The following is a 20,833-nucleotide window of genomic DNA, read 5'->3' on the forward strand; positions in this document are numbered from 1 at the left end:
TAACAGACAATCTTACATAGGAAGGCAGATACAAAGGAGAAAATGTGATTTCCTAGTTAAAAAGGGTTTTTTTTTTTTTAATTTTATTTATTTTTTGACAGAGATCCCAAGTAGGCAGAGAGAGGGGGAGAAGCAGGCTCCCTGCCTAGAAGAGCCCAATGTGGGGCTCGATCCCAGGACCCTGTGTTCATGACCTGAGCCGAACGCAGAGGCTTTAATCCACTGAGCCACCCAGACACCCCTAAAAAGGTTTTTTTAAGAACATTAATCTTTTGCAGCCCTTTGGCACCTAAGCAGATTTGGAAAGGATCAGCTTAAAGTTAGACAATTGGTTTCAGTGTGTAAACACACCGAAAAAATGACTGCATTTCTCTGGTGTTTAATTATTCATAGTCCATAGAATGCTAGTCTGGGAAGTGATGTTTGAGGTCATTTTCTAACCCATTCTGTAAGTGGAGGTCCAGAGGGGCCATGTGGCTTGCATTGGGTCAACCGTTAAAGTTGGTGGTATAGGTAGAAAGAGACCTGCTGCTTTGCGCATTTCTTTTCCAGCTGGTTATACCCTCAAGTCTGACCTTTGCAGTATGTTCTTAATTTGTACTCTGCCATGGAATGGATTCATACTTAATGCCTACAACTCTAATGTTTCATTTTAGGAACTACTCCTTTTATCAGCTTGTATGTCCATACAAGTATACTGACTGGTGTCTTGAGTTAAATTCTTACGGAAATAGTTTGAGGGTGTTTGCTGTATTATCACAGTCAAGTTTTAAAAACCCAGCTCTCCAGGACCTGGTCCCTAATCTTAAAACCACAGAGAATCTGCAGCTCTGGCTTTCCGAGCTCCTGCAGTCCCGCGTGTCGGTTTTAGGGATCCTGTAGGGCCCACCTGGAGATGTTCCAAAATTCAAGGGTCGGTCCATGCTATACTGGCAAAATCAGGAAGCAGAAAGCACCTTCACGGGAGGTGTGGCACAGGCGCTCCGGGCCGCTAGAGGGCCAGCCGGACTTTTCGGAGGGGCCGCCCCGGAAGTGCCGGGACTTCCGGTCCGCGTGCGGCGAAATGGCGGGCGTTGCTCGGCGGTGCCTGAAGGTATAGCCTACCTCTCCCGGGCGGAGTCCGCGGGGGCCAGGACGTACGTCCCTCCGGCCGCTGGTTGACGCCCAGGTGCGGCCTGGCCAGAGCGGTTTTCTCGCGTTTCGGGGCTGCTCCATCTTGGGGTAAGCCTGGGCTTTCCTACGACCTCCCGAGGTTTATGGAGTCCCAATACCGTGCCCTCTTCGTAGACCCTCCGCTCGCCTTTCCAAAGGAAAGGGGGACACGGCGGATGACTCGAAAGGAGTATTTAGGAGAGGCTTCGCTTTCCACTTCTGCCAGGACGTTTCTCTTGAAAGCAGAGCACACCTCTGCTTTGGCTTGGCGGGAGATAATCGCCCGTCCCCGAAAGCAGCCGCTTTTCCATGCACTCCCGCGCTCAACCGCCTCGCAGCCACCGTGCTGCTGTTCTCTCCGGGCCCGGGAGTGCTCTGCGACGACGGCGGGGCAGAGTCCGTGGCACAGGCCATGCGGGCTACCCCAGCAGGCGATGTGACAGTCTTTCTTAGCAAATTAGTCCCCAATTTGAGTTATTTTCTCCATTCCCTCGGTAGTTAGTGTAGCAGCTATGGCAGTCTTTGCTTTTTCTGTGAGTAAAATAGTGTTTCTTTTACAGAAGAAGGGTAACGAAAAAAGAGGCCCGTAAGAGGAATCTTACCAGGGGCACCTGAGTGGCTCAGATGGTTAAGCCTCTGCCTTTGGCTCAGGTCATGAACCTAGGGTCCTGGGGAGCCTGCTTCTCCCTCTCCCTCTGCTGCTCCCGTGCCCCGCCCCCCTTGTGCTCTCCTGTTCTGTCAAATAAATAAATAAAATCTTAATTTAAAAAAAAAAAAGAATATTACCAAATTGCAGACTCCAAAACTGTGTGGCAGAAGCAGAGTTTTTTTTTGTTTTGTTTTTGGTTTTTTTTGGGTTTTTTTTTTTTTTTTTTTTTTTTTTTTTTTTGCTGGTTTCAAGAATTCTGTTACCAGAAAACTCTTGTCTCTGAGCTGGTTCCAGCAGCTTGGTTGACAGTTGCTGAAGCCGGTTTCTGACCCTCAGGACTGAGGTGTGCCAGGCCGGTCTGGGAGAGGAACCAGCAGAGGGGCAAAGGGTGGTTGAGAAAGTGGCTGTGTTGGATGAACCCAGACAGCAGGGGAAGGGAGAGGTATTCATTAAATCCTCATAAAACTTTTAGTCTCTGAGGCATGTCTTTTTTATTTTTCTTCTATTTTTGAGCATGTATATCTAAACCCGTGATTGTGGCCAAATCACTTAATCTCTCTGTGCGTCCATTTGCTCAAATGTAAATGAGGATGATAAAAGCACCTGCCTAGAATTGTTATCAAGATTATAGGGACAGAAGTAGCATCTAGATATTGGTTGTCATTATTTTTCTCTGTAACTCCCTGGGATGGGCCTGCTCTCTTGATTCATTTGTTTATACAATGATTCATTCAAATTTCATGTGTTTAATTTTTTTCCAGGTCCCAGGTCTTACACACATTGAAGAAGTAATGTTGCAAGAAATATCAGCTCTAGGAGCAAAGGAAGAATCACTGTCTCTCCAGCGCCTACCCAAGAATACACCATTGAAGTATCAACTATAGGGATCCTTTATCCCACAGGAGGGTTGTAAGTGTTAAAACTTTGACATTCTGTGGTCTTCTGAAGGCTCTGGAAGTGAGGGACCTGGGGAGTTTTGTTTTTTGTTTGTTTGTTTGTTTGTTTTTACTTATTTAACAAGATCAGGATAAGTGTGTTGTTATGAATTCTCAGCAGAATCTGATTCAAAGTGAGCGTGGAGCGAGAGGGCGCCCAGCTCACAGCTACCATTTCCACAGTATGTTATTGTTCAAGAGTTCCATGTTTGCTGCCTCTTGTCTGAGCCATAAGTTGTATATATGTTTCCCATTTTTTACTTACCTTTGAGTCTGCTTAAGGTGGTTTTGTTTCTTTTACCTTGCAGGAATTTTGGTTCTCTGTATGGAAGAGATATATACCAGGTGCCCCATTTTCCTATGGTACTTTTTATACTTTACATTTGTAACACAACTTCAATTTATTTGGAATATTTGCCTGTGTATAGACCAAGGAAGGAATCAGTTTAACATTTTTCCAGTTGATTACCTTGTTCTTGCCATACATTTATTGAGTGCTCTACTCATGTTTTTCTTACTGGTTTAGTACCTTTGTTCAGTGCTAAATTTCTGCTTCTGATTCCATCTATTTCTGGACTTTCTATTCTGTGCCATTTGTCTCACTCACCAGTATGACACTCTCCCACTGAGGCTTTATAATCTGTTTATGATAATTTAGAACAAGTGTTCCTTCATTGCCCTCCTTTTTTTTTTTTAAGATTTTATTTATTTATTTGACAGACAGATCACAAGTCGGCAGAGAGGCAGGCAGAGAGAGAGGAAGAAGCAGGCTCCCCACAGAGCAAAGATCCCGATGTGGGGCTTGATCCCAGGACCCTGGGATGATGACATGAGGCAAAGGCAGAGGCTTTAACACACTGAGCCACCCAGGCGCCCCAATTGCCCTCCTTTTTCACAGTTTTTCCAGGGAGTCTTGCTTATTTACTTATCTATGTGAACGTTAAAATCTACTTCTAAAAAAGTTGGTATTTTTATTGGAATAGTGTTTATAAATTAAGAAGTAGTTTTTGAGTGCCGAGTGGAAGGATTTGGGACTGCAATAGATATAGGTTCAAATTTCATCTCTGCTGTTTGATTAGTTGTCCAACCTCGAAAAATCTGTCTACTTCTAAGTTTTCTTATATGTGAGAGAAGGACTGTAACGTCATCTTTGTGGGATTAAAGGAGATAAGAGGTGTGTACGAGGGAGCTGTAACTTAGAGGAACATGATACAACAGTGTCAGTGAGAGATGGTTCAGCTCCTAAGCCACAAAGGGTAGTGTCCACCTGACAACAAACCTGTGTCAGACTTGTGTGGAATCCTCCATACCACTGCACAACAGGAACAAGGCAGCCAGATGCTTTAAAAAATACACATTTGGGGGCACCTGGGTGGCTCAGTTGTTGAGCGTCTGCCTTCAGCTCAAGTCATGATCCCAGGATCCGGGGATCGAGCCCCGAATTGGGCTCCCTGCTCAGTGGGGAGCCTGCTTCTCCTTCTCCCACTTCCCCTGCTTGTGTTCCCTCTCTCGCTGTGTCTCTCTCTGTCAAATAAATAAATAAAATCTTTAAAAAAAATACATGTTTGTATAAAGAAACATTCAAAGACATAACAAACTAATAAAAGTGCTTACTGCTGGGGTGGTAAACTGAGGAGGATCGTGGGGGAAACAAGACTTTCTAATTGTCTTTTTAGAGCATTTTGACTTTCCAGTGGGTATACTAGCCCATTCAAAAACACACTCATTTTTTGATTTTTATTTTTTTTTAATTCCAGCTAATTAACATACAGTATTATAATAGTTTCAGGTGTATAAGAGTGATTCCACGATTCTATACCTCCTCAGGTGCTCATCATGACAAATGCACTCTTTAATCCCCATCACCTGTTTGACCCATCTCCCCACCCCCTCCTCTGGTAACCATCATTGTTTTCTCTGTAATAAAGAGTCTGTTTCTCGATTTGTCTCTTTCTCTTATTTTCCCTTTGTTTTATATTTCTTAACTTCCACATATGAGTGAAATCATACAGTATTTGTCTTTCTCTCCACTTAGTATAGTACACTCTATAGTTGCATCCATTAAGTTGCAATTGGCAAGATTTTGTTCATCTTCTGGTTGAGTAATATTCCATTGTGTATATATACACACCGTTTCTTCTTTACCCATTCATCAGTCAGTAGCCATTTGGGCTCCATACTCTGGCTGTGGGAGATGATGCTGCTGTAAACATCGGGGTGCATGTATCTCTTTGACTCAATGTTTTTGTATTCTCCAGGTAAATACCCTGCAGTGCGATTGCTGGGTCATAGGGTAGCTCTATTTTCAACTTTGTGAGGAACCTCCATGCTGTTTTCCAGAGTAGCTGCACCAGCTTGCATTCCCACCAACAGTGTAGGAGCGTTCCCCTTTCTCTGCATCCTCGTTAACCTTTGTTGTTTCCTGACTTGTTAATTTTAGCCGGTCTGACTGGTGTGAGGTAGTATCTCATTGTGGTTTTGACTTGCGTTTCCCTGATGATGAGTGATGTTGAGCACTTTTTTTTTCTTTTTAAGATTTATTTGTTTATTTTAGAACGAGAGCACAAGGAGGAGGGGCAGCAGGAGAGAGAATCTCAAGCAAAATCCACGCAGAGCCAGGAGCCCAATCCAAGGCTCAATATTATGACACTGAGATCAGGACCTGAACCAAAACCAAGAGTCATACCCTTAACTGACTGCGCCACCCCAGAGCCCCTTGAGCATCTTTTCATGTGTCTGTTGGCCACATATGTATTTTTTTTTCAGTTCTAATTTTTTATTTTTTTAAGATTTTATGTATTTGAGGGAGAGAGCAGGAACTGGGGTGGGGGCAGGCAAAGGGAGAGGGTGCAGGAGACTTCCCACTGAGCTGGGCGCCTGATGCAGGGCTTAACCCCAGGACCCTGAGATCATGACCTGAGCCAAAGGCAGATGCATAACCCACTGAGCCACCCAAGCACCCCGAGGCCACATGCATATCTTTGGACAAATGTCTGTTCGTGGGGCGCCTGGGTGGCTCAGTGGGTTAAAGCCTCTGCCTTCGGCTCAGGTCATGATCCCAGGGTCCTGGGATCGAGCCCCACATCGGGTTCTCTGCTCAGCGGGGAGCCTGCTTCCTCCTCTCTCTCCCTGCCTGTCTCTCTGACTAGTTACAATCTCTGTCTATCAAATAAATAAATAAAATCTTTAAAAAAAAAAAAATGTCTGTTCATGTCTTCTGTCCATTTTTTAAATTGGATTATTTTGTTGCTGTTGTGTAAGTTCTCGAAAGATTTTGGTTACTAGCTGTTTATCTGATATGGCATTTGCAAATATATTCTCCCATTTCATAGCTTGCCTTTTAGCTTTGTAGATTGCTTCTTTTGCTGTGCAGAAGCTTTTTGTTTTGATGTAGTCCCAATAGTTTATTTTTGCTTTTGTTTCCCTTGCCTCAGGAGACATATCTAGTAAGAAGTTGTTACCGCCAATGTCAAAGAAGTTATTGCCTGTGTTCTCCTCTAGGCTTTTGACGGTTTCCTATCCCACATTTAGGGCTTTCGTCCATTTTGAATTTATTTTTGTGTGCAGTGTAAGGAGGTGGTCCAGTTTCATTCTTTTGCATGTGGCTCTCCAATTTTCCCAACATCATTTGTTGAAGAGATTGTCTTTTCCCACTGGATATTCTTTCCTGCTGTGTCAAAGATTAGTTGTCCGTATAGGTATGGGTCCATTTCTGGATTTTCTATTCTGTTTCATTGACCATGTGTCTATTTTCTTGATGATTACAGCTCTGTGATATAACTTGAAGCCTGGAATTGTGACGCCGCCAGCTTTGCTTTGCTTTTCAAGATTGCTTTTAGCGTTGGGGGTCTTTTGTGGTCCCATACAAACTTAAGAATAGTTTGATCTATTTCTGTGGAAATGCAGTTGGTTTTTTGATAGGGACTGCATTAAATGTGTAGATTGGGGGCGCCCCGGTGGCTCAGTGGGTTAAGCCTCTGCCTTCGGCTCAGGTCATGATCCCAGGGTCCTGGGATCGAGCCCCACATTGGGCTCTCTGCTCAGCGGGGAGCCTGCTTCCCCTCACCCCACCTCCTGCCTGCCTCTCTGCCTACTTGTGAGCGCTCTCTGTCAAATAAATAGATACTTTAAAAAAAAAAAAAAAGGTGTAGATTGCTTTGGGCAGTATAGACTTTTTTTTTTTTAAGATTTTATTTATTTGACAGAAAGAGCCAGAGAAACAAGCTGGGGGCGGGGGGGGGGGGGTTGGTAGGGCGGGTAGGTAATGGCAGAGGGAGAGGGAGAAGCAGGCTGCCCTCCAAGCAGGGAGCCTGACGTGGGGCTCAGTTCCAGGCCCCTGGATTCATGACCTGAGCCAGAGGCAGATGCTTAACCGACTGAGCTACCCAAGCGCCCCTGTAGTCTAGACATTTTAACAATATTTGTTCTTCGAATCCATGGGCAGGGAATATCTTTCCATTTCTTTGGGTTGCATAGACAATTGTTTTTAAAGATTTTATTTATTTATTTGACACAGAGAGAGAGGGAGGGAGACAGTAAGCACAAACAGGAGGAGCTGCAGGCAGGGGAGAAGCAGGCTCCCCGTAGAGCAAGGAGCCTGATGTGGGGCTCAATCCTAGGACCCTCGGATTATGACCTGAGCCAAAGGCAGATGCTAGCAACTGAGCCACCCAGGTGCCCCATAGACAAATTTTTTAAATTAAATTTAATTTTTTTATTTTTTTTATTGTTCCAAGATTAATTTTTTATGCACCACACCCAGTGCTCTATGCAATCCGTGCCCTCCTTAATACCCACCACCAGGCTGACCTAACCTCCACTCCCCTCCCCTCCAAAACCCTCAGTTTGTTCCTGAGAGTCCACAGTCTCACATGGTTCGTCTCCACTCTGATTTCCCCCAGTTCACTTATCCTTTCCTTCTCCTAATGTCCTCCGTGTTATTCCTTATGCAGAGACAAATTTTTTGAAGTTTATTTTTATTTTTATTTTTTTATTTTTAAAGATTTTATTTATTCATTTGACAGAGAGAGAGATCACAAGTAGGCAGAGAGAGAGGAGGAAGCAGGCTCCCCGCGGAGCAGAGAGCCCGATGTGGGGCTCGATCCCAGGACCCTGGGATCATGACCTGAGCCGAAGGCAGAGGCTTTAACCCACTGAGTCACCAGGGGAGCCACCCACCAGGTGCCCCTATAGACAGATTTTTAAATAAAATTTTCAGAATAGTTTCTGGACACTCTAGACATTTTGGAGTTACAGAAAGATTGCGAAGATAGTACAGAGAGTTCCTATATACGCCACACTCAGTTTCCCCTATTATTAATGTAAAGCATTAATTATAATTAATTATAATTAATGTAAAGCATTAATGCGTTTCCGGCCAATTCTCACGAGCGTTCTGCCCAAATCGGGATCGATTAATGCTTTACATTAATAAAGGGGAAATATTGAACCATTGTTGATTATTATTAAAATCCATACTTTATTCACATTTTAGTCATTTTTTTACCTACTGTCCTTTTTCTGTTCTAGGATCCCATATAGGATCTATATTATTTTTAATCGTCACACCTCACATCTCCTCAGGCTCTTCATGGGTGTGACAGTTTCTCAGACTTGACTTGTCTTTGAGGATCTTGACAGTTTTGTGGAGTCCACTTTTTTTGTAGAATGCCACTCATTTGGGATTTGACTGGTGTTTCTCATTATTTTACTGATGTTACAGGTTTGGGAGAGGAAGACCCCAAAGATGAAGTGTCATTCTCATCATCAAGGGCATATGCTGTCCACTTATTACTGTTGAGACGTAAAACAATTTGTAAAATGGAAAGAGGCAGAGAGGAAATAATATGTGTAATTTGAGTTTGCGGCAAAACGTCTCCCAAGTTTGGAGACAGAATTGGGTTTGTTCCCGGGGATAAGAGACTGGTGACAATCCACTAGTATTCCGCACCTTGGTCTGAGCTGTCAAGATGGAAAGGGCTGAAGGAGCCCCCATTCTGCGGAGAGATGAGGGGTCTGTTCTGTCACAGTTCCACGGGACGTGCTGTCCCAGCAGCAGCAGCTCCAGCAGCAGCGTAGCAAGAGGCAGAGCTGCTTTTACCCCGTGTTTCTCTTACAGCCCGGATCACGTGGACTTCGTGAGTGAAAACTCAGCTGCCAGTGACGGTACTGTCCCTTTCCCGAACTTAACTGTCGGTGGGATTTCCGCTTCTTTCGCCTGCTCTCTTTGAATACTTCTTCATCTGCTCTACTGTCTACAAATCTCTTCAATTCCTGTCTTGTGTCCCAATTTAGTTAAATATGATCAAAAGTCTCTGTAAGTAGGAACTATGTATTATTTTTGTATTCACTTATATTGCAGATTCTGTGCTTTAGGTACCTTTATAAAGGGTAGAATTTAAATAGACGTCTGAGTCAGATGTTCATTCTGTTAGTTTTGTGATATGTTACGGCGTACAGACTAAATAAAACATCTGATCTGACTGTCATACAAGTGATGTGTCCTGGGTTTATCAAACATGTTTGAGAGTTCTAGGTATGTCTGTATCCTGTCTTACTGCTTTAGCAGCAGGGAATAAATACTATTTGAAAGTCTGTTTGTTATTATTTCAGGAATCAAGGCCAGTGGTATGAATAAGGTGGCAATTCCGAAGGGAAGATTGTTGTAAGGATGGACCCACACGAACAGATCGCCAACATATATGATAGGGATACGTTACGGATTCCCGAGTAAGAAAAAACTTCCCAGTGTACGAACCAGGTACAAAAGCATGAGGACAGGCCCTCAGAAGAAAGACGGCACACATGTAGTGAATGTGGAAAGAAGTTTGCTCAGAGCTCAGGCCTTGTTCGGCATCGGAGAATCCACACTGGAGAGAAACCCTATGAGTGTAATCATTGCGGAAAAGCCTTCAGTGTGCGCTCAACCCTCACAGTGCATGAAAGAACCCACACGGGCGAGAAGCCCTATACTTGTAACGAGTGCAGGAAAGGCTTCAGTGTGAGGGCACACCTGATCATCCACCAGAGAATCCACAATGGGGAGAAACCCTATGAGTGTAATGAGTGTGGCAAAGCCTTTAGTGTGAGCTCAGACCTTATCAAGCATCAGAGGATTCATTCTGGTGAAAAGCCCTATGAGTGTGTCGAGTGTGGGAAAGCCTTCAGCGTGAGCTCAGCCCTCATCAAGCATCAGAGAATCCACACAGGAGAGAAGCCGTATGAGTGTGAGGAGTGTGGGAAGGCCTTCTACGTGAACTCCGCCCTTATCAATCATCAGAGGATTCACTCCGGAGAAAAGCCCTATGAGTGTGGAGAATGCAGGAAAGCCTTCAGCCAAATCTCCACCCTCATCCATCACCAGAGAATCCACACTGGAGAGAAGCCGTATGAGTGTGAGGAGTGTGGGAAAGCCTTCCGTGGGAGTTCTAATCTTACTAAACACCAGAAAATACATGCCAAAGGAAAGGGTCTGCAGTGATTTATACGGTGAAGATATTCCAAAGGCCTTTTTTTTTTTTTTAATCAGAAGTTAACACCAAAAGAAGGGTGTAGTAAAAATTATAACTGATACTTGGTCCCTCAGAATCTTGAAGAAGTGAGAAGTCAGTGAAAATGACTCCAGAATGGTAGCCAAAGTTCTAAAATCACATCTACTTCTGAGATTGCCACTTTACAACTCATAAGGTAAAGCCAATTAAACATATACCATAATGTAGTTTACTTTGGCTTAGTAAGAGCAGACGTCAGTAATTCAACCACTGTCTTTGTTTTTCTCATGTACAAGCCTTTTGTTCTTGTTGCTACTAGTATCATGGGTAAAACCGAGTTAGTTTTGAAATTGGAAGTTGTGTTGATTAGTGGGACAGGAACCACATATTCTCGTTGTGTTTGGAAATACTAACCAGTCGATTCTTCTTCCTTTGCCTTAGATGTACCTATGTTCTCTCGGGAGTAATTAGATATTATGTTAGTAACTTCCTTGGCAGAAGATAGACTGCCTCTTTTTAGGTAGGAATCCTGTCCATAATTCTTCAAGGTCATTCTTCACCAACAAAGTCCCAGGCCTTTTGACTTACTAATCCAATAAACCACCTAAACTTGACTGAGTTTCCTGAACCAAAACAAACAAAACAGAACTAAAAAGCCTCTGGAAGCGTCAGGTGCCCCGAACCCTTATTTGTGGTGTTTCTCAAAGCACGGTACGGCACCTGCAGGTTCAGGAGGTGTGAGGATGGGGCAGACTTGGGAACTGTTGTTGAGCTGAGTTGGCTTAGGATGACTTTCAAGGATCTGTTTGAGTGACTCCTTGAAGCTTGATGCCTGCTAACAACGCGGAGTGTGGTGGACTCGAGAAGTGGTAGGAAGTGATTTCTAACTCCTGGGTAACAGGCCTGAAATTCTTTTGATTCTTGAAGCTAAATCACGTGCAGTTGAAGATGAACACCAAATGAATAGAAGTTGCAGGTTGCTTTGGTCCACAGTGTAGACAGGCAGGAGGAAGCATTATCTGGGAAGGCGAAATGGTGTTCACTCCTCAGAGTAGGATGCCTGTGCTGTACAGGAATGCTCAGTTTCCAGAATTTCTCATCAGCCCTTCCAGCCAGGCAGCCCATGGACATGCTGGGTTCCATGAAGCTTTGTACCAGCTTGTGCTGCCAAGCACTGAAGTCCGAGATGCAAATGGAAAAGCATGTCATGGAGTCTCCGATACTGAGGTGGTGCTTACCCTCCTGCTCAGGTAGCTGTAGGCATGGACACGGGGGCTGAACACAGAGGAGGTCATGGTTATTGTGCTCAAATTGAGGAGAAGGACCTCACGGCGGCATGGGGCACGCAAGAGGGAGTAAGGTATATACTTAGAGGCAGAAATTGAGGGCCTTAGCAAAACCCTAGGAAATTGTCTTTGCTATACTGGATTGAGAGTGTGAATTCCTCTGCCCTTCTTCTTGCTGCCTTTTGACAGTTGAAGGAGACTGGTTGTTCCTTGCTGTGCCCTAGGGAGAGTTCCCTGCCATCCTGTTTCTGTATTGTTATCCGTGTTTTTAGTGTTTACCTCTTTGGTCCCAGCTGTCTTGGTTTGTCCCTAGGATGGAGCTTTGCAGACAGACTCTTCTGGATCAGCACTGAAGAGATGCCATATCCCACCCCAAACTAGCACAGCTGAGTCCCAAACACTAAGCGGTGAGTATTCTGAAGACTTTGAAGGGACAGACATTCTGGAGGGGAAAAAAAAAATTGTTTTACTGACGAGCATAGTGTTAGGAGATCAGGATTCCTGTAACATGGTTACTTCTTATGAGCTCAAATTAAGGTATTAATGATCATCTCTTGTGGGCTGGGCCTTCTGCCAGGCACTAGGAATACGAAGATAAACGAAAAAAGCTCCCTACTCTCCTGGGGCTTAAAGTCCATTTGGGGACAGGGAGAAGAGAGAAGATAGAAAACAGTAATTGCAGTGATAAAGCCACTAGGTTTGTACAAAGGGCTTGGCACTGAAGATGTAACAGCCACTTGTGGGAGGGCTGGTAAGGTCTCAGAGAAGGAAGAAATGTTGGAGGAAGAGTGAGTTCTTCAGCCACAGGAAAAGGGATGAAGGAAGGTATACTGGGAATCACATGCTAAAAGGTATGTGTCTGGGGGCGCCTGGGTGGCTCAGTCGGTTGAGCATCTGCCTTCGGCTCAGGTCATGATCCTGGGGCCCTGGGACCAAGTCCCCGCATTGGTCTCCCTGATCAACAGGGAATCTGCTTCTCCCTTTCCCTCTGCTCCTCCCCCGCTCATGTGCTCTCTCTCTCTCTCTCTCAAATAAATAAATATAATCTTTTAAAAAAAGAAAAGTATGTGTCTGGGGGAAATGAGGGAGGTTTCCCCTGGTTATAGAATGCCATAGGGAAATAGTGACAGATCACACTGGAGACAGCTGGGGGCCAGACTATGAGATTCCTTGTTATGTATGCTTGAAAAGTGTGAAACAGCCTCTCTGGGCTAGTGTTGAAATGCAGTGAGAAGTGCGTTTTACCTTGTGACTCTGCCATTGTTGGGAGACAGCCCTCGTTGGGCCTCTCGCACTCCTGCATGTCCTGCTCTACCCGGGCCACACTCTGACGCAGGCCACTTGTTTGTGTTGTTTATGCCCCTGCAAGTCTTGGGAGATGAGGTCCCATCTCTTGGACACAGAGTAGACAAGCTCACTGTGTGCCTGTTGGTTGTTTGGGTTCTTTATGGAAGGTTCGTGTATAGATTCCTGCATATGTTGTAGGAATTATTTACATATTATTAATATGAGTCCCTTTCACAGAAGATGCAAATACCCTCTCCAACTCTGTGGCTTGCCTTTCAATTTTCTTAATAATCATGCCTTTTGATGAGCATTAGTTTCTTAAATATAGTCCCATTTACCTATCTTTTTCTTTGTGTCCTTTTGTTTGGTACGTCTTTTGAAGAATTCTTTCTCTGCCTTGAGTTCATGAGGGTAATCTATATTTACTTTTTTTTTTTAAGATTTTATTTTATTTATTTGACGGAGAGAGATCACAAGTAGGCAGAAAGATAGGCAGAGGGGGGGAAGCAGGCTCCCCGCCGAGGAGAGAGCCCGATGGTGGGGCCCGATCCCAGGACCCCAAGATCGTGACCCGAGCCGAAGGCAGAGGCTTAACCCACTGAGCCACCCAGCGCCGCTACTCTTTAAAAGTCTTACAGTTTTGGGGCATTGGGTGGCTCAGCCAAATAAGCGTCTGCCTTTGGCTCAGGTCATGATCTCAGGGTCCTGGGATGTAGTCCTGCATCAGGCTCCCTGGTCAGTAGGGAGTCTGCTTCTTCCTCTGCCCCTCCCCTCAACTCGTGCTCTTTCTCTCGCTCTCTTCCCCTCAAATAAATAAAATCTTTTTCAAAAAAGTCATTCAGGGCGCCGGGGTGGCTCAGTGGGTTAAGTCTTTGCCTTTGGCTGAGGTCATGATCTCAGGGTCCTGGGATCGAGGCCCACATTGAGCTCTCTGCTGGGCGGGGAGCCTGCTTCCCCCCTCTCTGCCTGTCTTTCTGCCTACTTGTGATCTCTCTCTCTGTGTCAAGTAAATAAATAAAATTCTTTAAAAAAGTCATACAGTTTTGCCTTTCCATTTATATCTATAATCCATTTAAAATTGATTTTAAAAAATTTTAATCACATTGTAGGTAACATACAGTGTAATATTTGTTCCAGGTGTACAGTACAGTGATTCAGCTGTAATCGATTTTATGTATGAATGAGGTAGTTAAATTTCATTCTTTTCCCACGTGAATATCCGGTTTATCTTGCATCACTTACAGGAAAGACTGTCTTTTCCCCACTGTGTGGTACAGTGCCCATTTGTCATCTATCAATAGTCTGTATATGCATAGATCTGTTTCTGGTTCTCTGTTATGTTCCATTGGTTTGTTTGCCTTTCCTTGCATGAGTACCACTTTTTCCTAATTACTGTACCTTTACATTATGCTTAGGTATTCGGTGGAACCAATCATCTTACCTGAGGAGTCTGGCCCCATTTCTGTGCGTGATTTTTTAGACCTCATTATAGGCGATTAGAAATGCTTTGCCCCTTGTAGGGGTAAGCTGCCGTCCCGCACTAGACTCAGAGGCACAGCTGGTGCATGCAGTCTGAGTTGCACACAAGGATTCGGGACTGCCTGGGCAGTGGTGCTCTTGGGCATCTCTGTCCTGCTAGCCCAGGCAGCTCCATCTGGAGGCCTGTCCCTGGGGCCTTGCTCAAGCAGCTCTGCCAAGACTCCCTTCTTGGGGTAGAGGGAACTTGAAGACACTTTCCCACTCTAACTCAGTACTCGCTACTTTTCCACTCCCAGCCTTTCCTCCTCTTCTTCCTTCTGGCCCCCAGGTCCATAAAATGACTGGACCCTTTCGTTTAGTGCTCTCTTGGCAATCACACGGTCCCACGCCTGTGCTGATCCACCTAACCCTCGCCTAGCACTGTTGGTGAGTAGACGGGAACACTGCAGCCGCCGGCACTTTCTCTTGTCCAACGTCCTGCTGACGCCAGTGTGTAAGCATGAAAGGCTTAGCTGTTAACGTTCCTGTTTGCCTGTGTTAACCGACCACGGCCATACCCGGCGGCTGGCGGGCTGAAGCCTGTGAGATTGTACAAGTTGGCTTGGGCTACTCACGACCAACTAGATTTGTATTATGTAACCAACCCCGCCTCCCTCCCCCGCCCCGCTCTGCTACTGCCCCAAATCTCAGTTGCTTACAGTACAGAACATATTCTTGTTTATGTTATGCATTGGCTGTGGGTCAGTGGCAGCTTCGTGATAGTCTCTCCACTTCAGGATCCAGGCTTGAGAAGGAAAAGAAAAGCAATGGTTGGGTCACACGCTGGCTTCTACAGCATATACTCAGGAGGAGGGTATGTGGTTTCCACTTAGAGTTCATTAGCCCAAGCAGGTCAAATGACCAGCCTTCTTAACTCTATGGTGGGGGAAAACTCCTTACAAAGATGACAATGAGTAACTAAGAAAAAAATAATGTAATTTACCATGGAGATAGTATATCTACCATGATGGCCAGTGTTTATGGAATGCTGTCTATGCCAGGGCTTTTTCTGAGTGCCTGATGTATATTTTTTTCTCAACAAAAAACAATGATATGAGATATATACTACTATACTCCCATTTTACAGCTGAAGAAAATGAGGAACAGAGACATTAAAAAACTTGGTCATTCAGCTAGGAAATGATCAAACCAGGAATTGAAACCAGAAGTCTAACCTGACAATCTGTTCTCTTAACAGCTAACTGTAATATGAGTTTTAATATGAAGGTTGTTTATGTACCACAGGGGCCTCTAAGAGCCAGTGTAGTACACTGGTAAAATCTTTAAAGGTGAGATCCAAGAGCCCCATGAGATCCAAGAGCCCTTGGTTTCAACATGTTTTTAACCTCTAAGTAACTCTATTAGACTAGACTCATACCACCTAGCTGGGCCTCAGTGTCTGCATCCTTAAAAATAAAGGAGACGAGGGGTGCCTGGGTGGCTCAGTGGGTTAAAGCTTCTGCCTTCGGCTCAGGTCATGATCCCAAGGTCCTGGGATCGAGCCCTGCATCGGGCTTTCTGCTCAGCAGGGAGCCTGCTTCCTCCTCTCTCTCTCTGCCTGCCTCTCTGCCTACTTGTGATCTCTGTCTGTCAAATAAATAAATAAAATCTTTAAAAATAAATAAATAAAAATAAAGGAGACGGGCCAAATATTCTCTAATATTCCTTGCAGCTTTGAGATTTTTATAATCTCTCTAGAGAGTAAAATCCTTCGTAGATGTGATGGCCCCTTTAATCTGTTTTATGTGTTATGTTCACAGGAGATCTTGAGTAAATATGTCTCCTTCCCAGTACTTTCTCTTATTCTACTTCTCCTGCTTTACACAAGTGATGTACTCATAGTAGTAGCTTCCATTTATTGAGACCTAGTCTGTGCCAGGTGCTTTTTCAAGTCCCTTAGGTTAATTATTTAAAAATACAGATGCAGGTTGGGCACCTGGGTGGCTCAGTTGGTTAAGCAACGGCCTTTGGCTCAGGTCATGATCCTGGAGTCCCGGGATCAAGTCCCACATCAGGCTCCCAGCTCCACGGGGAGTCTGTTTCTCCCTCTGATCTCCCCTCTCATGCTCTCTCTCACTGTCTCTCTCAAATAAATACATAAAATCTTTAAAAAAAAAAAATACAGATGCTGGGGTGCCTGGGTGGCTCAGTCGTTGGGCATCTGCCTTCAGCTCAGATCATAATCCCAGGGTCCTGGGATCGAGCCCCACATCTGGCTCTCTGCTCAGCAGGAGGCTTGCTTCTCCCTCTTCCACTCCCCCTGCTTGTGTTCCCTCTCTCGCTGTGTCTCTCTCTGTCAAGTAAATAAATAAAGTCTTTTTTTAAAAAATACAGATGCTACAGAAAAGAAAAGCTGAAGAAAATGCTCTAAACATTTGAGAACTTTTAAAACAGGGAGAAAGGGACTTCTAGCCTCCAGAACTGTGAGAGAATAATTATCTTTTGTTGAAAGCCAAAAACAAACAAAACAGGGGAAAAGTTGCTCCTGGTGGCTCAGAGGAGCATGTGACCCTTGATCTTAGAGCCCCGTCTTGGGTGTACAGATTACTTTAAAAAATAAAACACACACAGGAAAATCACCCAAAGGAAAAAGAAGAAAATACTAAAGAGCAGAAATTAATGAAAAAGCAAGTATATATCCTTACTTAGACCTTCCACATATTAAAAAGCCATGTTTCAGGTGATTTCTCTCTGTAGGCTACTCTCATTTGTTATGTTTGACTTCTTTCAGCCTCTAGGGAAAAAGATGCTAATTTCAATGTCAACCTGTTCTTTCAGACGGTAACTTCTGGCTGTAAACAAGGTTCCATTTCAAAGCAGAGTTTTGCAGAAGTTCATCGTCAAGTGAGGGAGGAGCCTCTTTGAAGAATCACAGGTTACATACACTGCTTCAAGCCAAGCAGAGTATCTCTCTGAGGAAGAGACCTAAGGCACTTGGGAGAATTTGCCCTGAAGTTCACTTCTGTCCCTGCTCTGGGAGTGGGAAATTCTCCCTTCACCTTGCGCAAGTTCAACTTGTAATAAACTAATAAAAGAAGCAGCCGCTCAGTAAAATGAGTGATCTCAGGTGTCTGTCCCTAATAATACAAACCCTGGAACACCAGCAGTCTGTATGCAAGTACCAGCGTGTCCAGATCTGAGGAGACCCTACAAGCCGTCTCAATCTGGAAAGGCCTTCAGTGTAAACCCAAGTCTGATTTCACTACACAACAGAGAAGCCATCCCAGAGAAGAGTCCCAGCAGAGTAAAGAATGTGGCAAAGACTTCAGGTACCGGACTGGCCTTGTCAGATACAAGAGAACTGTTGGGGATACCTTCAGTTTGTAAACGTCCCATGTGAGCACAAATCTCATTAAATATAAGTTCACTTTGGACAGGAGCAAGTAGGGAGCTCTTCATTTGGAAAGAGTGCTTGTTACCACAAAACCCATAAATATAAAAATGTGGGAAGGCCTTCACCAAAATCAGTCTTATGTACTGGTAAATCCACACCGGAGCAAAACCCTGATGTACGACTGCTCTGGGGACACTTTCAGCGTTAGCTCAATTCTTAAAGTGTATCAAAGATGCCATACAGAGAAAAGTTCTGTGAGTGTAAGTGATACGGAAAAGCCTTCATAGTTCAGATCTTATCAAATACTGGTCTGCATTAGAGAGGAGCCTTATGCGTGGGACGAGTGTGGGAAAACCTTTCAATGAACTTGTCTCTTACCAGACATCAGAGAATACAAAACAAATATAAATGTCAATTGTGAAATAATGTGGTAAAGGCACAGGATTTTTTTTTAACATAAAACATCACCATTAAGAAAAAACCCAACTGGGGCACCTGGCTGGCTCAGTTGGAAGAGCGTTTGACTCTTGATCTCAGGGTTGTGAGTTCAAGTCCCACACTGGGTGTAGAAATCACTAAAAAAGAGAGAATTGACCCAATTGCATCAGTCACTTTAGCATTATTTTATGGAATTGAAGACAAGTGTTATTAGAGACTTTGTCAGGTCACTGCGTGGGCAAAGTTGAACTGATAACATATCCATGACAGATCTCCATGGGTACTTAACTCTTTTTGGCACAGTTAGCTTTTGTTTTCTGTAGTAAATGTAGAGAATGGGAAGAAGTCTTTGTAACTATTCACAATCTTTGGTGATTGAATCATTTATTACATTTTTTAGTTTGGAATTCATGATGCTAATTAAAATAGTTTTTCTACAAGTGATTTTGACATTGATTCCTCTGATGCAACAAGTTTTATTTTTATAGTGTTCATAGATCTGGGAAATGCTGCAAATACCTGTGGTTAGGTAAATCATTTCGCAGAATTTTCTGTCCCTTTGGGAAGAGAAAAATAGAAGCGTCGGTGGGCCATGTGAACTTGTGATTTGCTAAACGACCATATTTACTTTGTTTGCTTTTATGTGTCTGATATGTGGATAGAAGGCTTGGAACGGATGCTCATTGGAGCAACCCTGCTTTGAGGGTTGCGTGTGTGGGTTGTTATCAAGTCAGCCTGAAAAGGGAGCTCTAATAGTTTGTCATAGGATGTGCCCCCTTCTCAGGCCTGGTCCACAAATTAGCTTGGGTACTCATTGTGGATTTGTTATGAGCTCAGTTCATGGTGCATCATAATCATTGGTCTGTGTGTGGCCTTACTTTTGTTTTTATACATTTTTCTTTACCTTTATCTCTACCCCCATCCCAATCTCCTGCAGGCACTCTTACTTTAAAAACTGGTGTGTTCTGTCTCATTCTGTGTGATTCTGCTTTTAGAAATCACTTAATTATGAATCCATTAATATATTCAGGTCCAATCCTTTAACTGCTTAGTGCTTACTTACTCACTTGTTCATTCTTTTAATGAAAGCTGTTTAGGGTTTTAACCAACTTTTGCTCTGAACACCTTTGGGAGTGTTTTTCTGGGGAACATAGGAGTGAAATTGCTGGGCCACAGGTTATGCACAGTGTAAATCTCACAAGCATGTAATGGTTCCTGTTCCTTATGAACAAAGGGACTTTTCTGGCATCTTTTTTTTAAATATATGTAAGATTTTATTTGACAGAGAGACACAGTAAGAGAGGGAACACAAGCAGGGGGAGTGGGAGACGGAGAAGCAGGTTTCCCACAGAGCAGGGAGCCTGATGTGGGACTCGATCCCAGGACCCTGGGATCATGATCTGAGCAGAAGGCAGATGCTTAATGCCTGAGCCACCGAGGCACCCCCCATCTGGCAATTTAATCTGATTGTGACGTCACCTTTTCCACATGGGTTTTCAAGAGCTGCAGACTTCCAAACCAGGTAGGCACCTTCTTATCGGGTGGCAGCTTGGGGTTAGGCAGAGCTCTAAGATAGGAGTAAAATGAAACTTCAACTTCAAAAATAAGACTTGATTTATCAGGATCTGATGATGCAAAACTTGATTCTGCTACTTAAAATGCAGTGTCATCATAAGAGCTACATACTAGACCATGCTATGGGTAAAGGGGAAATAAAATCTTTTCTAAGAACATCCCAGAAAGGGAGTGTAACAGATGCAAAGGTGCTGACATATTGGAGGAACAGTTCAGCCGATGAGAAAGAGCAGGAGGAGACAAGGGCAGAGATAAAGGGGGAGGGCCTATAGCAGTGAGCTTGTAGGCCAATTTAGAGACCTTGGTTTTTACCCTGAGTGAAATTGAAAGCTTATTGCAGGAATTTGAGCAAAGATGCGGCATGATCTGTCTTAGGCTTTGAAAGGATTCTTCTAGCTGCCTTGTGAAGAGTATACAGGCACAGGAGTGGAAACTGGAACAGTTAGGTGCTATCACGGTAATCTAGGCAGAAACTTACAGTGACTTGGACAAAGGTGATAAGCAGAGGTGATGAGAAGTGATGGGTCCTGGTTACACATTGGAGGCCATGCCAATGACTTTCGATGAGAAAACGAATAAAATCAAGGGAGTAGGAAAAGGCAAGAATGAGAAATGGCATTGAATAACTAGAAGAATGGAGTGGTCTTAGTGGTGAGTAATTAATTACCAATTAATTTTTGAACAAGTTAAGCTTGGGGTATATACTAGTACCTCCCAGAAATTTCGATGTTTGAGAAAAAAGAAGGAACATTCTCGGCACAGTCTGCCTCTCAGCCCAGAGCGTCCTCCAGCCACACCTGGCTGAGCCCCAGATGAAAGCGTTTTGTGATAGGCAGTTCCCCTCTCCCTCCACCCAGAACTCTTAAAGACTGAGGACTTAAAGCAGTATTTTCTCACTCACATTTTAGGAAAGATGTAGACTTACACTGCTGAATGACATGCTGAAGTTGTCTGACTTAAACCTACAGCATGAGATAAACTACCAGCCTCTGAGTGTTATGACAGATCAGTTCTAACCTCCAAGTCCACGGTTTCTTAGGAAACAGTACCTGCGGTATAGTCTCAACTTTTGGAAGAAGAATTAATCAAATCAGTTATATGTAAATGTCCTCCTAAGTAAGAATGTTAAAATAGGAGTTGGAACAGAAATCACCTAATAACTATTCACC

The 20,833-nt window shown here is 44.0% G+C and overlaps 1 protein-coding gene across 1 annotated transcript; it reads left to right on the forward strand.

Moving 5' to 3' along the window:
* Positions 1–886: 886 nt before the first annotated feature.
* LOC123941567 (zinc finger protein with KRAB and SCAN domains 8-like) lies at positions 887–18,528 on the forward strand. Its single transcript, XM_046004875.1, is given in 7 exon segments — positions 887–1,221; positions 2,563–2,710; positions 3,045–3,099; positions 8,459–9,052; positions 9,349–10,422; positions 11,826–11,919; positions 17,096–18,528. A coding segment is annotated over 1 exon segment (810 nt). The 5' UTR covers positions 887–1,221; positions 2,563–2,710; positions 3,045–3,099; positions 8,459–9,052; positions 9,349–9,406; the 3' UTR covers positions 10,217–10,422; positions 11,826–11,919; positions 17,096–18,528.
* Positions 18,529–20,833: the final 2,305 nt, after the last annotated feature.

The sequence above is a fragment of the Meles meles genome, chromosome 5 (genome assembly GCF_922984935.1).
Source record: "Meles meles chromosome 5, mMelMel3.1 paternal haplotype, whole genome shotgun sequence".
NCBI lineage: Eukaryota > Metazoa > Chordata > Mammalia > Carnivora > Mustelidae > Meles > Meles meles.